This window comes from Eubalaena glacialis, chromosome 1 (assembly GCF_028564815.1).
Source record: "Eubalaena glacialis isolate mEubGla1 chromosome 1, mEubGla1.1.hap2.+ XY, whole genome shotgun sequence".
Taxonomy (NCBI): Eukaryota; Metazoa; Chordata; class Mammalia; order Artiodactyla; family Balaenidae; genus Eubalaena; species Eubalaena glacialis.
Window position 1 is genome coordinate 88039516 of NC_083716.1, and position 17829 is coordinate 88057344.

Genomic DNA, 17829 nt, shown 5'->3' on the forward strand with positions numbered 1-17829 from the left:
ATTTTATATAGATGGAAACCTAGCTCTAACTGACTGTACTTTATGAGAGATTAAAATAGGAAATGTTGTTTAATATGTTAGAGTTAGAAAGCTTTTTGTTTTGTAATCAAAAAAGTAATTCCAAGAGGCTGCTTTTCTTAAAGTCCCTCTGTTTATTTTAACTATTCAGAGTTCCCCCCAACCACTAAAAAGGATAAGATGATAAATGAACATTTATTGAACCCTAACTCTGAGCCAGGCATTCTGCTAGGTACTTGAAATACTAAACTGATTAAGACACAGCACCTACTCTTGACAAACTCACAATCTAGTGGGAGGATTAGTATTTAAATGAATACTTGCTCTGGTGTGACAGGTATTATAATTGTAGAATTCACAGTGTACAGTAATGGCTCAAAGGAATAACACATTTTGCCTCAAAACTAAAGGTGATATATACAGAATGCAGGCAGAAAGCGGGGTGCATGGTTTATAAATAATTTAAAAACAATAATAAATCCAATCAAAAGTTGGACTCCTTTTTATTATCATCATATGCTGACAGTTCTAAACAGTGCCAGTGTTAAACCCTCCTTCCACTGAGATGGACTTCGAGTGCCCTGCCCCTGGCAACCATTGGTGGTGATTGTATTGGGAGCAGCGAGGGGGTGGGGAGGTGGCCAAGGAAAGCTCCAGATGGCAGGATGACAAATTCTGGAAAAAGTTAAGGAGTTTCTCAAGTAGGAAATATGGAAGGGCATTCCAGGAAAGCCCCCAGCACATATATAAAGGCATATAAAACAGCATACTTGACTGCAGTGCAGGGGGAAATAGAAGTTATTTTCAATAGATGGTGATGATCCATTAGATATCCATATGGAAAAATATCAGTCTCAACTCCTATCTTATAAGTGTATTCTACACAATAATCAATTCTAGGTAGCTTGCAGATCTAAATGTGAAATGTAAAACAATTGAAGTTTTAGAGGAACATAGAAGGTGGTCATGATCTTTGTCTTTTAAACAGAACACAAAAGTCTCTAAAAGGAAAGATAAATAAGAACTTGGAGCATATTAAAATTAAGTATTTCTTTTTTTACAAAAGATACTATTAGGAGATTTAAAAAGCATCCCACAAAATGGGAAAAGATTTTCCCAATGCATATATGTGACTAAAGACTCATACCTAGCATGTATAAAGAACTCTTAAAATCAGGAAGGAAAGACACATAATTTAAGAGGAAAAAGAACCAGACAATAGACATGAAGAACCACTTCACAAGAGTGTATATCCAAATGGCCAGTAAACACATGAAAAGGCACTCAGCTGCATTAGTCATTAAGAAAATGCAAAATAAAACCATAACATGATACACCCACCAGCGCAGCTAGAATGAAGGAGGGGGAAAATGTTTTGGCAAGGATGTGGAGCAAATGGAAGGAAAGTTTTGCGCTGTTTGTGGGTGTGTAAATTGGCACAATAACTTTGGAAAATTGTTTGGTGGCACCTCCTGGACCTTCCTATATGCACAATTAATAACCTGGTGATTCCACACCTAGATACATACTCCACAGAAATGTCTCCATGTTTACCAAAGGACATGTAAAGAATGTTCATAGCAGCACTCTTCACAATAGATACTGGAAACTAACCAAATGCCCATGAATGGTAGACTGGAAAAAATACTCTGTATATTCATGTAGTAGATGACTATATGGCAGTGAGAATGAACAAATGACAACTGCACACAAAAATGTGGAGGAATCTTACAAACAATGCTGAGCAAAAGACACACAAGAATAGTAGGCAAGACAAGCCTCTTAGATAGCCTCATCCACCAGAGGGCAGACAGCAGAAGCAAGAAGAACTACAATCCTGCAGCCTGTGGAACAAAAACCGCATTCACAGAAAGATAGACAAGATGAAAAGGCAGAGGGCTATGTACCAGATGAAGGAACAAGATAAAACCCCAGAAAAACAACTAAATGAATTGGAGATAGGCAACCTTCAAGAAAAAGAATTCAGAATAACGAGAGTGAAGATGATCCAGAACCTCGGAAAAACAATGGAGGCAAAGATCGAGAAGATGCAAGAAATGTTTAACAAAGACCTAGAAGAATTAAAGAACAAACAGAGATGAACAATACAATAACTGAAATGAAAACTACACTAGAAGTAATCAATAGCAGAATAACTGAGGCAGAAGAACAGATAAGTGACCTGGAAGACAGAATGGTGGAAGTCACTGCTGCAGAACAGAATAAAGAAAAAAGAATGAAAAGAAATGAAGATGGCCTAAGAGACCTCTGGGACAACATTAAACGCAACAACATTTGCATTATAGGGGTGTCAGAAGGAGAAGAGCGGTAGAAAGGACCCGAGAAAATAGTTGAAGAGATTATAGTCAAAAACTTCCCTAACATGGGAAAGGAAATAGCCACCCAAGTCCAGGAAGCACAGCAAGTCCCATACAGGATAAACCCAAGGAGAAACACGCCGAGACACTTAGTAATCAAATTGACAAAAATTAAAGACAAAGAAAAATTATTGAAAGCAGCAAGGGAAAAATGACAAATAACATACAAGGGAACTCCCATAAGGTTAACAGCTGATTTCTCAGCAGAAACTCTGCAAGCCAGAAGGGAGTGGCATGATATACTTAAAGTGATGAAAGGGAAGAACCTACAACCAAGATTACTCTACTCGGCAAGGATCTCATTCAGATTCGATGGAGAAATCAAAAGCTTTACAGACAAGCAAAAGCTAGGAGAATTCAGCACCACCAAACCAGCTCTACAACAAATGCTAAAGGAACTTCTCTAAGTGGGAAACACAATAGAAGAAAAGGACCTACAAAAACAAACCCAAAACAATTAAGAAAATGGTCATAGGAACATACATATCGATAATTACCTTAAAAGTGAATGGATTAAATGCTCCAACCAAAAGACACAGGCTTGCTGAATGGATACAAAACCAAGACCCATATATATGCTGTCTACAAGAGACGCACTTCAGACCTAGGGACACATACAGACTGAAAGTGAGGGGATGGAAAAAGATATTCCATGCAAATGGAAATCAAAAGAAAGCTGGAGTAGCTATACTTAAATCAGATAAAATAGAGTTTAAAATAAAGAATGTTACAAGAGACAAGGAAGGACATTACATAATGATCAAGGGGTCAATCCAAGAAGAAGATATAACAATTATAAATATATATGCACCCAACATAGGAGCACCTCAATACATAAGGCAACTGCTAACAGCTGTAAAAGAGGAAATCGACAGTAACACAATAATAGTGGGAGACTTTAACACCTCACTTACACCAATGGACAGATCATCCAAAATGAAAATAAATAAGGAAACAGAAGCATTAAATGACACAATAGACCAGATAGATTTAATTGATATTTATAGGACATTCCATCCAAGAACAGCAGATTACACTTTCTTCTCAAGTGCGCACGGAACATTCTCCGGGATAGATCACATCCTGGGTCACAAATCAAGCCTCAGTAAATTTAAGAAAATTGAAATCATATCAAGCATCTTTTCTGACCACAACGCTATGAGATTAGAAATGAATTACAGGGGAAAAAAAGTAAAAGACACAAACACATGGAGGCTAAACACTACGTTAATAAATAACCAAGAGATCACTGAAGAAATCAAGGAGGAAATCAAAAAATACCTAGAGACAAATGACAATGAAAACACGACAATCCAAAACCTATGGGATGCAGCAAAAGCAGTTTTAAGAGGGAAGTTAATAGCTATACAAGCCTACCTCAAGAGACAAGAAAAATCTCAAATAAATAATGTAACCTTACACCTAAAGGAACTAGAGAAAGAAGAACAAACAAAACCCGAAGTTAGCAGAAGGAAAGAACTCATAAAGATCCGAGCAGAAATAAATGAAATAGAAACAAAGAAAACAGTAGCAAAGATCCATAAAACTAAAAGCTGGTTCTTTGAGAAGATAAACAAAATTGATAAACCATTAGCCAGACTCATCAAGAAAAGAGGGAGAGGACTCAAATCAATAAAATTAGAAATGAAAAAGGAGACGTTACAACAGACACCGCAGAAATACAAAGCATCCTAGGAGACTACTACAAGCAACTCTATGCCAATAAAGTGGACAAGCTGGAAGACATGGACAAATTCTTAGAAAGGTATAACCTTCCAAGACTGAACCAGGAAAAAATAGAAAATATGAACAGACCAATCACAAGTAATGAAATTGAAACTATGATTAAAAATCTTCCAACAAACAAAAGTCCAGGACCAGATGGCTTCACAGGTGAATTCTATCAAACATTTAGAGAAGAGCTAACATGCATCCTTCTCAAACTCTTCCAAAAAATTGCGGAGGAAGGAACACTCCCAAACTTATTCTATGAGGCCACCATCACCCTGATACCAAAACCAGACAAAGATACTACAAAAAAAGAAAATTACAGACCAATATCACTGATGAATACAGATGCAAAAATCCTCAACAAAATACTAGCAAACAGAATCCAACAAAACATTAAAAGGATCATACACCATGATCAAGTGGGATTTATCCCAGGGATGCAAGGATTCTTGAATATATGCAAATCAATCAATGTGATGCACCATATTAACAAATTGAAGGAGAAAAACCATATGATCATCTCAATAGATGCAGAAAAAGCTTTTGACAAAATTCAACACCCACTTATGATAAAAACTCTCCAGAAAATGGGCGTAGAGGGAACCTACCTGAACATAATAAAGGCCATATACAACAAACCCACAGCGAACTTCATTCTCAATGGTGAAAAACTGAAAGCATTTCCTCTAAGATCAGGAACAAGACAAGGATGTCCACTCTCCCCGCTATTATTAAACATAGTTTTGGAAGTCCTAGCGTCAGCAATCAGAGAAGAAAAAGAAATAAAAGGAATACAAATTGGAAAGAAGAAGTAAAACTGTCAGTGTTTGCAGATGACATGATACTATACATAGAGAATCCAAAAGATGCTACCAGAAAACTACTAGAGCTAATCAATGAATTTGGTAAAGTTGCAGGATACAAAATTAATGCACAGAAATCTCTTGCATTCCTATACACTAATGATGAAAAATCTGAAAGAGAAATTAAGGAAACACTCCCATTTACCACTGCAACAAAAAGAATAAAATACCTAGGAATAAACCTACCTGGGGAGACAAAAGACCTGTATGCAGAAAACTGTAAGACACTGATGAAAGAAATTAAAGGTGATACCAACAGATGGAGAGATATACCATGTTCTTGGATTGAAAGAATCAATATTGTGAAAATGACTATACTACCAAAAGCAATCTACAGATTCAATGAAATCCCTATCAAATTACCAATGGCATTTTTTACGGAACTAGAACAAAAAATCTTAAAATTTATGTGAAGACACAAAAGGGCCCGAATAGCCAAAGCAGTCTTGGGGGAAAAAAACGGAAGTGGAGGGATCAAACTCCCTGACTTCAGACTATACTACAAAGCTACAGTAATCTAGACAATATGGTACTGGCACAAAAACAGAAACATAGATCAATGGAACAAGATAGAAAGCCCACAGGTAAACCCACGCACCTATGGTCAACTAATCTATGACAAAGGAGGCAAGGATATACAATGGAGAAAAGACAGTCTCTCCAATAAGTGGTGCTGGGAAAACTGGACAGCTACGTGTAAAAGAATGAAATTAGAACACTCCCTAACACCGTACACAAAAATAAACTCAAAATAGATTAGAGACCTAAATGTAAGACCGGACACTATAAAACTCTTAGGGGAAAACATAGGAAGAACACTCTTTGACATAAATCACAGCAATGTCTTTTTTGATCCACCTCCTAGAGTAATAGAAATAAAAACAAAAAACAAATGGGTCCTAATGAAACTTAAAAGCTTTTGCACAGCAAAGGGAACCATAAGACGAAAAGACAACCCTCAGAGTGGGAGAAAATATTTGCAAATGAATCAACGGACAAAGGATTAATCTCCAAAATATATAAACAGCTCATGCAGCTCGATGTTAAAAAAACAAACAACCCAATCCAAAAATGGGCAGAAGACCTAAATAGACATTTCTCCAAAGAAGACATACAGATGGCCAAGAAGCACATGAAAAGCTGTTCAACATCACTAATTATTAGAGGAATGCAAATCAAAACTACAATGAGGTATCACCTCACACCAGTTAGAATGGGCTTCATCAGAAAATCTACAAACAACAAATGCTGGGGAGGGTGTGGAGAAAAGGGAACCCTCTTGCACTGTTGGTGGGAATGTAAACTGATACAGCCACCATGGAGAACAGTCTGGAGGTTCCTTAAAAAACTAAAAGTAGAATTACCATATGATCCAGCAATCCCACTACTGGGCATATACCCAGAGAAAACCACACTTCAAAAAGACACATGCACCCCAATGTTCATTGCAGCACTATTTACAATAGCCAGGTCATGGAAGCAACCTAAATGCCCATTGACAGACGAATGGATAAAGAGGTTGTGATACATATATACAATGGAATATTACTCAGCCATAAAACGGAATGAAATTGGGTCATTTGTAGAGACGTGGATGGACCTAGAGACTGTCATACAGAGTGAAGTAAGTCAGAAAGAGAAAAACAAATATCGTATATTAACCCATATATGTGGAACCTAGAAAAATGGTACAGATGAACCGGTTTGCAGGGCAGAAATTGAGACACAGATGTAGAGAACAAACATATGGATACCAAGGGGGGAAAGCGGCAGGGGGTGGTGGTTGTGTTGTGATGAATTGGGCGATTTGGATTGACATGTATACACTGACGTGTATAAAATTGATGACTAATAAGAACCTGCTGTATAAAAGAAAAATTAAAAAAAATAAGATACAAGGATATATTGTACAACACAGGGAATACAGCCAATGTTTTATGTTAAAAAAAAAAAAAAGAATAGTAGGCAAAAGTAAACAATGGTGTTCAGGGATTGGTCAGTGGTTACCTTGTGGGGCAGTGACTGTAAGCCGGCATGGGGGTGCTTTGAGGCTGTTTCTTAAGCCAAGTGCTAGGGACACAGCTCTGTGTGTGTGTTGTTTAATGCATGTTTCTGTGTATAAAAGAGTTAAACGAAAAGGTTTTTAAAAATCCAGCATCGATAATTTAGGTAACCAGTTCACTGTAGAATGTAAGTGGAAAACTGATAGAAGATGATTCTGTAGAGTTACAAAGCAGCAGAGTATGGAAAGCTTATATGCCATATTAAGGCATTGTACTTGGGTGTATGGACAGACACAGTGGAGAACAGTGAAGGTTGTGAGCTATACCATGGCTAGATGTGCATTTGAAACAGATCTTTGGTGGCAACAGGACAGAAAAACAGATGGTGTATAAAGAAACTGGAGCCAAGGAGATCATTCATTTACTCAACCCATATTTATTGAAGGATTACTGTGTCAACATGGGGGATATGGCAGTGAACAAGACAAAGTCCTTGCCCTCATGGAGCTTACCCGGTAATTGAGAAAGCAGATGATAAATAACACACAAAGACACAAATAAGATATCAAATTGAGATGTTTTATAAAGAAAAATTTATTACGGTAAAGAAATCGTGAAAGGAGGAGGTTGTTTTAGATATGGTGGTCAGGAGAGGACCCGCTAAGGATGTGGCACTTGAGCAGAGACCTAAACAGGATGAGAGAGTGAGTCATAAAAATATCCAGAGAGGAGAGTCCCAGGCAGAAGGGACAGCAAACGCAAAGCTTCTGAAAGGGAACAAACTTGGTGAATTTAATATTCAAGGGACATCACTGAGGAGGAGAGTGCATAATGGAGAAAGCGGTTGGAAATAAGATCAAAAAGGTAACAAGGTGCCAAATCATGAGGGTCTTCTAAAACATGGTAAGGACATTAGATTTTCTATTACTCAAGAGATAGGAGGAGGCTAAGCATCATAGCAAATACCTCCAAATCTTGGTGGCTTATTAGCAAAGCAAAAGTTTATTTTTTGTTCATGCAAAGTCCAATGGGATGTGGTCAAAAGGTTTTTCCTAGTCACTGCCCTTTGCATAGTGGAGGGTCATGGTCACTTGGGGACCAGGCTTCTTGAATATTAGGAATTCATCACGTTATGCTCTCAAGGTCACTATGGAATCCTAACGTTCTTGAGCCAGCAGGTAGAAGGGAGAAGAAGCATGGAGTACCATGCACCCAGTACTTAACCTGTTGACCTGGAAGTGACACAATTCTGCTCGCATTCTCTTGGCAAGAACAAATCACGTGGTCCTCCTGTATGCAAGGAATAACGAGGAAATGGAATCCGCAGCTGGGCAGCCACTTCCCAATATCAGCTCCATTAAAAAAGGGGAGTGTGACTCTTTGGAGATCAGCTAAATGAAATTTCTTTGTTGCAGGTTTTATCATAATTAGGATGAAAAGCCATTGGAGATGCACTAATAGGGTAGTAACAAAGTCTTAAAAATCCCCCTGGCTGCTGGCTGGATTATAAACTGTGGCTGTGGGGACATTAAAGAAGCAAGGAGAACAGTTTTAAGGAAGTTTCTTTAGGTTAGAAATGATGGTGACTTGGACCAGGGTGATAGCAGCACAGGAGGAAAAATGTAGTTGAATTTGGGATAGATTTTGAAGGTGGAGCCAGTAAGATTTGATTATAGGTTGGATGCGTAAGATATGAAAGAGACTAAGGAAAGGATTTTGGCCTGGAAAACTAGGTGACTGGGAGGTACCCTTTAATGAGATGATGCCCAAGTGGCATCTTGCTTCTCAAATGTCATCTTCTTAATTATGCCTCCCATGCCACCCTATTTTACACTGTAGCCCACGTGAACACCAGGAACTCTTGATCCTCTTCTCTCTACTCTGTTCTTTCACTCATCACCCATCCTTTATAATATACTGTGTAATTTACATATTTATTATGTTGATTGTTTATTGTTCATACTAGCGTGTAAGTTCCATCAGGGCAGAGTTTTGTAATGTTTTGGGCGCTCATTTTCCCATGTGCCTAAAAAAAGTGTCTGGCACAGAGTTGTCTGGCTCATGTGTGGAATGAATGAATGGTGGACACGGGAGGAGTAGGTATATGTGAGAGCATGGAATGAAGGCCTTTGCTCGAGATGCTTATTAGACATTCAAAATATGTTGGATAGTTGGGTATACTGGTCTGAAGTCCAGAAAAGAGGTCGTGCATGGCGATGTATTTTTAGTAGTCAACAGCATGTTGACAATAGATTCTTAAGGCCATGGAACTGGATAAGATCATGTAGGGAATTATGAGAAGTCTGGAGTAATTAACTGGGTCAGACACTGATGGGAGGTTAAGTTGAGGACTGAGACTGACCATTGGATAGCAACGTGAGGTTCTTAGCAAAACAGTTTCATGGAGCATTTGGGATGAGACTCTGATTGGAGTGAACTCAGAAGACAAAAGGAGTTAAGTTGTGGAGAAAGCGAGTGTAGCCAAAATTTTTTTGAGAAATTATTACCAAGGGGTGCAAAGAAATAGGGTGATATCTGGAAAATATCCAGCATCTGGAAGGAAAAGGGTCAAGGGGGTATGTCTTTTTTTAGGACAAAAGATATTACAGTGTGTTTACATTGTGATGAGGATGATCCAATAAAGAGAGAAAAAAACAGGTAATTCAGGAGAATGGGGGAGAACCACAAGAGAAAGGCCCTTAAGTAGTAAGAAGTAATGTTATACAGTGCACGCAAATGATGGGATTAGGAAAGAGTGAGTTTATTTGGATAAAAGACAATTATAATTTTTTTAAGATAAGAGATTGAGGATCTGAACAGTGAAACTAGAAAGGAGGAGATAGATATGTAAGAAGTAAGCACAGAGAATCAACATATTCTAGTCCTGTATGGAGGAAGAACTTTTAGAACCGTGGTTCTCAAACGTGAGCACGTATCAGAATCACTTGTAGGATTTATGAAACATGGATTACTGGGCCCAGCCCACAGATTTCTGATTCAGCAGGTCCAGGATTGCATCTGAGAATTTGCATTTTTAACAAGTTGCCGGTGCCTCTTTCTCAAAGTACCATGTGGAGTCCAGCAACGTCAGTATCCCCCAGAAGCTTATTAGAAATGCAGAATGTCCAGCTCCACTCCAGACCCATTGGATCAGATGCTGCCTTTTAACAAGTGATTTATTTGCATGATGAAGTTCGAGAATCACCGTTCTAAGATAGTGTTTTTCAGCCTTGTCCCCAGGTGATTCCAGCATGCAGCTATGACTGAGAACAACTGACTCAGGGTGACCCCAAGGTATATTGCCTGCATGACTAGGTGAATGTGAAGTGCCATTAAATAAGATAAAAAATTCATGGGGAGGAGCAGGTGCGTGGAGGTTGACAGAGTTCAGCTTTTGACACGCTGTATTTGAAGATTCCTTTGGGACGTCAGCTGAAGCTCTTCAGTTGAGTATTTAGATCTGGAAGCTGGGAGAGAGATGGAAGATCAATCTAACTCAATGACAGATCTGAGCGTCATCGGCATGGAAGTAATAATTAACATTAGGGGTGTTGAGGACCTCAGCTCAAGAAAATGAGAAACCTGGCAAAGAGGTCCAAGGAAGGCACGTGAGCCAGGGTAGAAGAAGAGAACCCTGCAGAGCAAGTGGGAAGAGCAGTGTGAAAGGTGTGAGCACAGGCAGGAGTTGGCAGGACGCAGAAGCTAAAGTGAGGGTTGTGGACAGAAGGAAGAATCAGTGATGTTTTCTGTCTCAGAAAGTTGCAGTAGGGCTTCCCTGGTGGCGCGGTGGTTGAGAATCCTCCTGCCAATGCAGGGAACACAGGTTCTAGCCCTGGTCTGGAAAGATCCCATGTGCCACGGAGCAACTAAGCCCATGCGCCACGGCTACTGAGCTTGCGCTCTAGAGCCCGCATGCCGCAACTACTAAAGCCCACACGCCACAACTACTGAGCCCACGTGCCACAACTACTGAGCCCGTGTGCCACAACTACTCAGCCCGCATGCTGCAGCTACTGAAGCCCACACGCCTAGAGCCCGTGCTCTGCAACAAGAGAAGCCACCACAATGAGAAGCCTGTGCACCGCAACAAAGAGTAGACCCCGCTCGCTGCAACTAGAGAAAAGCCCACACACAGCAACGAAGACCCAATGCAGCCAAACATAAACAAATAAATAAATAAATAGATTTATCAAAAAAATAAAAAAGAAAGTTCCAGTAATATAGACTGAAAAATATCAGTTATCTGTCATTTGGGAAATCACAAGTGGCCTTGCCATGCACAGTTCTGGGCAGGGGTAGCTGCAAAGCCGTGGGGCAGAAGTTTTAGCAGGAAACAGGAGACAAGGAAGTGGGATTGTCAGACATGGACGACCGTTCCAAGAAACTTGGCTGTGCCAAAAAGGACAGAGTGAGTGCTAGAAGATGTCAGTGGAAAGCAAGTTTTCAACAGTGCCAAGACTGGAATCTTGCCACTGGCCATTAGGAAAGAGCCATTGGTTAGTCAAGGGGGAAACTACTGAATCAAGATGTCGGGAAGAATGGAACCCAGGGCATCCGTGGGGTCAGCCTCAGGAGGAGCAAGAAGGTGGGTATGAATATAGATAAATTTGTAGTTGAGGGGTTGGGAAGTGGGAAAATTTACGTTTAATAGCTTCAATTTTCTCTAGGAGGTAGGGGTCAATGTCATTTGCTTGGAAAGACTTGGGGAGGGATCTTGGAGATTTATTTTTTTAATTTTCATGTACTTTCACAAAAGATAAAAACTCCTATCTATATGTAAAATATATAATATACCTAGATTTTTAAAATTATGTATGATAAACTTCGTTCCTTATGAAATAACCCATTTCCAAACACTGACCAGGAAAGATTACTATTAAGAGTACCCAAAGATGAATTCCTACCCAATATCCTTATTTTCAAACTTAATTTTCCTCCAACGCTTCCTCCCTGTTTCCCTTACAACTGAAATTAGTTGTTTTTATTTTGATAATTTCTCATTGTATCTCTCTTCTGCTTGTTAAGTTAATCACTGGGGTGTTTGTTCTTGCTGTTTCCCATGTGCTGAAGTGTTTCTACTCTCTCCATTCTCACCATTCCCATCTCATTCAAATTAATTCTTTTCAAGCAAGATCTCTGAATGCCAAACCTCTCCTTGGTAGTCTCAATCACATGAAGATAGCCTTTATGTTTTTGAATTATAAATATAATACATTCTTATATAGAAATGTAAACCATATAAAGGAGGAAGTAAAGTATCAGTTCCCAATTTTGTGTGTGTGGGTGTGTATGTTTGTGTTGCTTTCTGTGACCCTTTACATAAAGTCCCAGTCAAAGTAGGTTGGAAAAAGGTAACTTGTCTCCGAATCCTGGATAAGAAACCTGGAGGGGCTGGCCTATTTTATATCACTGCCATGTCACTCTGCACGGTGTGTGTCAACAGTTTCTCTTTCATGAGTTGGTCCTTGTGTCATCCAAACAGCATAAAACCTCCCTGGCTGTCTTGGTTTTTCACTATAGATGATTGGGGGTGGAAGTTTTTTAAATTATAAATTGTTGAAGAATATGATTTCAGAAGTTTGATGGAGTCCCGTTCCCTCTTGGCAGATTTAGGCTTTGAGTCCTGCCGTATCTGGTCCATTTGCCCAGCTCTCTGATGGTGAGTTGGGGTCCACCTCAGCCTCTCAGTTACTAGCAGACAGAGATCTGGTGGGGAGTGAGATGGACCCACCTGAGGACCTGAACCTGGTGTGTTCTCCCCACGGAGGCGGGAAGCAGAGGAGGGCAGAGATGCAGTGTTTCCCATCCCCTGATACTATGGCCTAAGGAGTCTGTGCTCTGACCAATAGGACCAGCCTCTCCTCCCCAGAGAGAGAAGTGGTAAGAGATGGGTGAGAGGCACTGTGTTACCCCTTCATGGGGAGGAGAGCTGACTTCTCCGCCATGAGTAGTAGGAAGGATGGGCGGGACACACGAAGCTGAGGATCAGAAAGATGAAGGCAATCATTCGTGACCACACACTAGTGGATGGTAGAGTCTGAATACAAACCCAGATTGGTGTGACTTAAAACCTTAGCCTTTGTGGGAATGGATCTCACTTCCACGATGCTTCCTTCATTGTGAAGACTCTCTGGAATGTAATACATTCCTAGTGATGGGGGGGGGGTGTGGGTCAGCTTTCTCTTATGTGTGTAGATGGCCAGGAATTTGATTGTGGATTCATAGACTAAAAAGAGGCAGAGGAGAGCCTGGAAAGTAGCCCCAGACTCAGAAGCAACCCCAAGCTTAAGAGGAGATGGGCCCGTGACATTGTTTCCCAGTTCTCCATCCTTCGCTTTCTACCCTCACTCACTCTGAGATGCCTTGATGTGATGTGACAGCTCATTTCATGGGTCCCAGTAATAATTAATATGGAAAAAATCAATTGACTTGAAAAATTGGGAAACTGGCCTATACCGTATATTATTATTAAGGAACGATGTAGAAACAAAGCTAAAAGTGCCTGCCTGGGAAGAAAATTGGTCTCTCTTGTCTGGTATCTGGAGTTCTGCAGCTCTTGAATGAAGGGGAGGGGGTGGGTCTTACTTATTATCACATGTACTTAAAGGAAAATAATTTGATCAGTGGCCGTTCTAAGTGGTTTTTGTGTGTCTTTCAGATGTCGCCCATTTAATGTGGTTTGAAAGACTCTATGTTTGGCTTCAGTGTTTTGAAAAATACATCTTGTACCCAGCAATCATTCTGAATGCCCTTACTACGGATGCATTTTCAATAAGCAATTACCGGAGACTTGGTACCCAGTAAGTGGATAACCGTTTATTTTCATCATGATTTGGATCACCACGTTTTCAAAATCTAGTGGGTTTTCTCTGAACGGGCTGCAGCAGAAGCCAACTTCTGTCTACTAATGATGGGCCACGTAACAGTAAGCCATGGTGGTCTTTGGCTCAAACTCGCTGGAGCTAGATGGTTATTGTGGAGGGACTGGGGTGCAAACGAAGTTAGATCTGCTTGGAGTGATCTTGTGAATAAACGTCAGTAGATTTGAAAATCATCCTGCAAAAGCTTAGTCAGGAGCCTTAAGAAGATGACGGAAGTGCAGTGTGATTCCAGGGTTCCTGGCATTCCAACCGTCGTGCTTAGAGCTTTATTATGAAGTGCTTCTAGCACTTCATGTAGCAAAGACTCGAGCATTTTGTGTTTGAGGGAGGGGGAACTTAATCACTGTTACTGTTCTCTTTGCATTTCTCAGGAAAAGCCTCATAATTTAAAAAAACGGACCACAGAGAGACTTCATATCATCAAGATGACCGTTTTTGCAAAGCATTAACAGTGTATAGCTGAGTTAGTGGTTTCATATTTTAAAAGGAACTCTGAAATTACAAACGGAAACCTACTTGATAATTTGTGGATGTGTTGTTCTGACAAAAGGTTGACATTTCTGTTCAAATAAGTTAATAAAGGAGGATGATGTGAAAGAGATTCCTTCCCAGATTTGCATATGAGTCACTTTGCTTAAACGTTATGTGCCCAAGTCAACCCTGATTCATAATCCCAAGCATGCCTACTCTTCCTTTTGGGCTGTGATGAGGACAAATTAATTAATATTTGCCCAAGATTGAGCAAACTCAGGTAAAAGGCACGCGAATTCTCGGTTGGACCTGGAGTAGATTCATAGTCACACGAAGCAGACACTAAACGAAATGACCCTATAACCTTCCTGTCTTTATCAGACTCTGCCTTCCTTCCAGTCTAGAACTGTTTCAGTCAGACCAGGGCAAGAAGTCCATGCCCTTTGGTATTTAAAATCCTAGACTTCAGATCCAGGGATGAAAATTAGTCTCACTGGATAAAGAAGGCAGGTGATGAGATTACAGACCTCTTGTATAGTTTGGGTAGGGCCCCATCCATGAGCTAACCCTACCTCTAGAACACTGAGTGCTTTTCTAGTAAGCAGGTGTTTCCAGTGTGGTACCATCTTGGCTGACCCCATGACGACATTCTGAAACAAGGCAGATCCCCAATTTTCAGAACAAGGACTCACAGTCAGAACCAAAGCAGTCACACATGTACCAGTGCTGCCCTGGGAGAGCGAGCTAAAGGATTGAAAGTCCTCGCTTCCTAACATTAGGGCTAGGGCATCAAGCTAAGCCTGCCAGTTGAGGCCAAGCAGCTCTGGCTGTCGGCAGAGGATGGATGCATGGGTTGGGAATCATGCAGAGTCAGATAAACAGTTCAGAGAGAGTCTACTTTGAAGTAAGATTAATCTCTATCCCCTGTCATTTTCTTCCAGACACTGAAGTCAGAAAGTAGCACCTTACCCATGTACCTCCAAATAATCTTAATTTGATGTTACGAACAGAATTCTTTTTCTTGGAGCCCAAAGTTGATAACTCCTTTATATTCTTGAGGCATCCATCTGACGACATAAAACCTCTCAAGATTTCAAGCACCCCACTAGACCAGCTGTTCTCAGACAGGATGGCAGGAGGCCATATGTCAGCATCACCTAGAGACCTGTTTCAAACTGTGTAAGCCCAGCCCACACCCTGCCCTCATTGAGAGCCATGGTACCAGATAGTGAACTCTTCAATGACAGGCACTGTTTCTTATTCAGCTTTCAGTACCATCGGTCCAGTAAGTGGTAGAAGGATGGATGGATGGATGGATGGATGGATGGATGGATGATTGAGTGGGGGGCTGGTAAATGATGAGTGGGTGCATCATGATAACTGGTTAGGTATTTATATTTCCCAGCCTGATCTAAAAGGATGCTTTGCACCTGTCCCAGGCCATTGTTCCCGGATTGCTACCTAATCCTTTATAAGACCTTTAGCTAAGCCTACAACAATCTATGAATCATTGAATGTAACCATTACCGTTGCAATGTTACAAAAGCCATAAACGTCACTCCTGAAGATCTCTCTTAGTCTTCACCAGTCATCATTAATAAACATAAAATGAATGCTGTCCATTTTAGTCATAGTCACGGAAAACAAAGTTTAGAGTTGAGCCTCATCTAGATTTGGCCTGAATAACCCAGAAAGTCACTGATCTCCTTTGAAAACCAGAATATCCCTAGTCTTGGGACACCTTATCATTGGGATCCCCCCAAGGACTTTGGCTGTGCCACAGGGATTCTTGTACCCTAGGCTGTTGTCAAAGGTGAGTGGACCTGAAGTCATGCTTTCATACTGATTTTTCAGCACAGGCATTAGTTGTCCAGTGGAAAAGGAAAGGGTCATGGAGCAGTGCTCAGCCTCGCTGCAGGAACAGAGGTTACTAAAGGTCTTACCACTCTCCCCAAACCTGCATGTAATCAAGGGCTAGTTTTTCTCAGAAGCCAAATCTAAGCCCATCACACAGGGCTTTGACCAAACCTCGTCAGATGCATCCTGGGACAGGGTGGAATCAACTGCAACACTAGGTCTGAAGGCATATAAAATATCAGATTGGGGCTTCCCTGGTGGCGCAGTGGTTGAGAATCTGCCTGCCAATGCAGGGGACACGGGTTCGAGCCCTGGTCTGGGAAGATCCCACATGCCGCGGAGCAACTGGGCCCGTGAGCCACAACTACTGAGCCTGCGCGTCTGGAGCCTGTGCTCCGCAACAAGAGAGGCCGCGACAGTGAGAGGCCCGCGCACCGCGATGAAGAGTGGCCCCCGCTGGCCGCAACTGGAGAAAGCCCTCGCACAGAAACGAAGACCCAACACACCCAAAGATAAATAAATAAATAAATAAATAAATTTATTTAAAAAAAAAAAAAACCAGATTGAGGCCAATGGAATTGCTAACATTAGATCTTCTTGATGACAAAAATGACAGTTTTGTATTCGATAGATGCCAAGACTTGGGAAACATGTTTTGAATGCCCCAGTCCTGAGACAGGATATTATTAATGCTGATAAGGGTCTAGAGCTCAGGATCCCTCTAGGATTAGGGAAATTCAGGCCTGCCTCCTCACCCCCATTTTCTGTACTTAGAAAAAGAAAACCTCTCTTTGTGATAAACAACAAGGTCCTACTGTACAGCACAGGGAACTGTATTCACTATCCTGTGATAAACCATAAAGGAAAAGAATGTGAAAAAGCATACATATATGTATAACTGAATCACTTTGCTGTACAGCAGAAACTAACACAACATTGTAAATCAACTGTACTTCAATAAAATTAAAAAGAAAAAAGGAAACCTCTCTTTCAAGTGCAACTGTTCCCTGGAAAGTATTGCCACTTTTGTCTTTCTTTTTTGAGTTCCCAAATAGGATGTTCTAATTGAGGGGATTCTGGCTAAAATGTGCAAGGCCTTCTTTCAGAAAGACCCGTCAAGGTGGTAGTGGCTTGCTCTGTCCAGCTGTTCTGAGCACTAATCAGTTGCCTTCCCATCTCAAGGTGGGTAGATTATTGGCCTCACTGTCTGCTGGAATCGCACACACGGCACATGCTTCTGACACGTGTTAATAACCCGACTCCCTAGACAGGAGCATTCAGGAGTTCAGTCCTCACAGCAAAGTCCTGCTGTTTCTCTGCCGGGCTGCCTCTGTCGTGCTCCTTAACTCACAAGCCCTATGTCATGGGGGCCTGTGTCATGTTGATGATGTAATTTTCAGTGGAAAAAAAGGGAGATCAGAAAGCTTATGTTTACAAAGACAACAAATACGGTGGAAAACACTGGAAGTGAATGTGTAAAGTAAAAATGGCATTATTGAGATAGTGGGATTTTTTTCCTCTTTTCAGAATTCAATATTAGCTATTGTCACGTCATTGATTCGGTGAGATTCTTTTGTCCTAGAAAGGCTTACACTGAGCGGATGCTGACAGGGACAGCCTGTCTGTT

The 17829-nt window shown here is 40.8% G+C and overlaps 1 protein-coding gene across 1 annotated transcript in view; it reads left to right on the forward strand.

The window, feature by feature from the left end:
* PCNX2 (pecanex 2) overlaps positions 1-17829 on the forward strand; it is a 303741-nt gene that overhangs the window by 158835 nt on the left and 127077 nt on the right. Inside the window, exon 20 of the mRNA XM_061182433.1 lies at positions 13652-13793. Coding sequence (XP_061038416.1) covers positions 13652-13793 — 142 coding nt within the window. The remainder of the gene's footprint in view (positions 1-13651; positions 13794-17829) is intronic.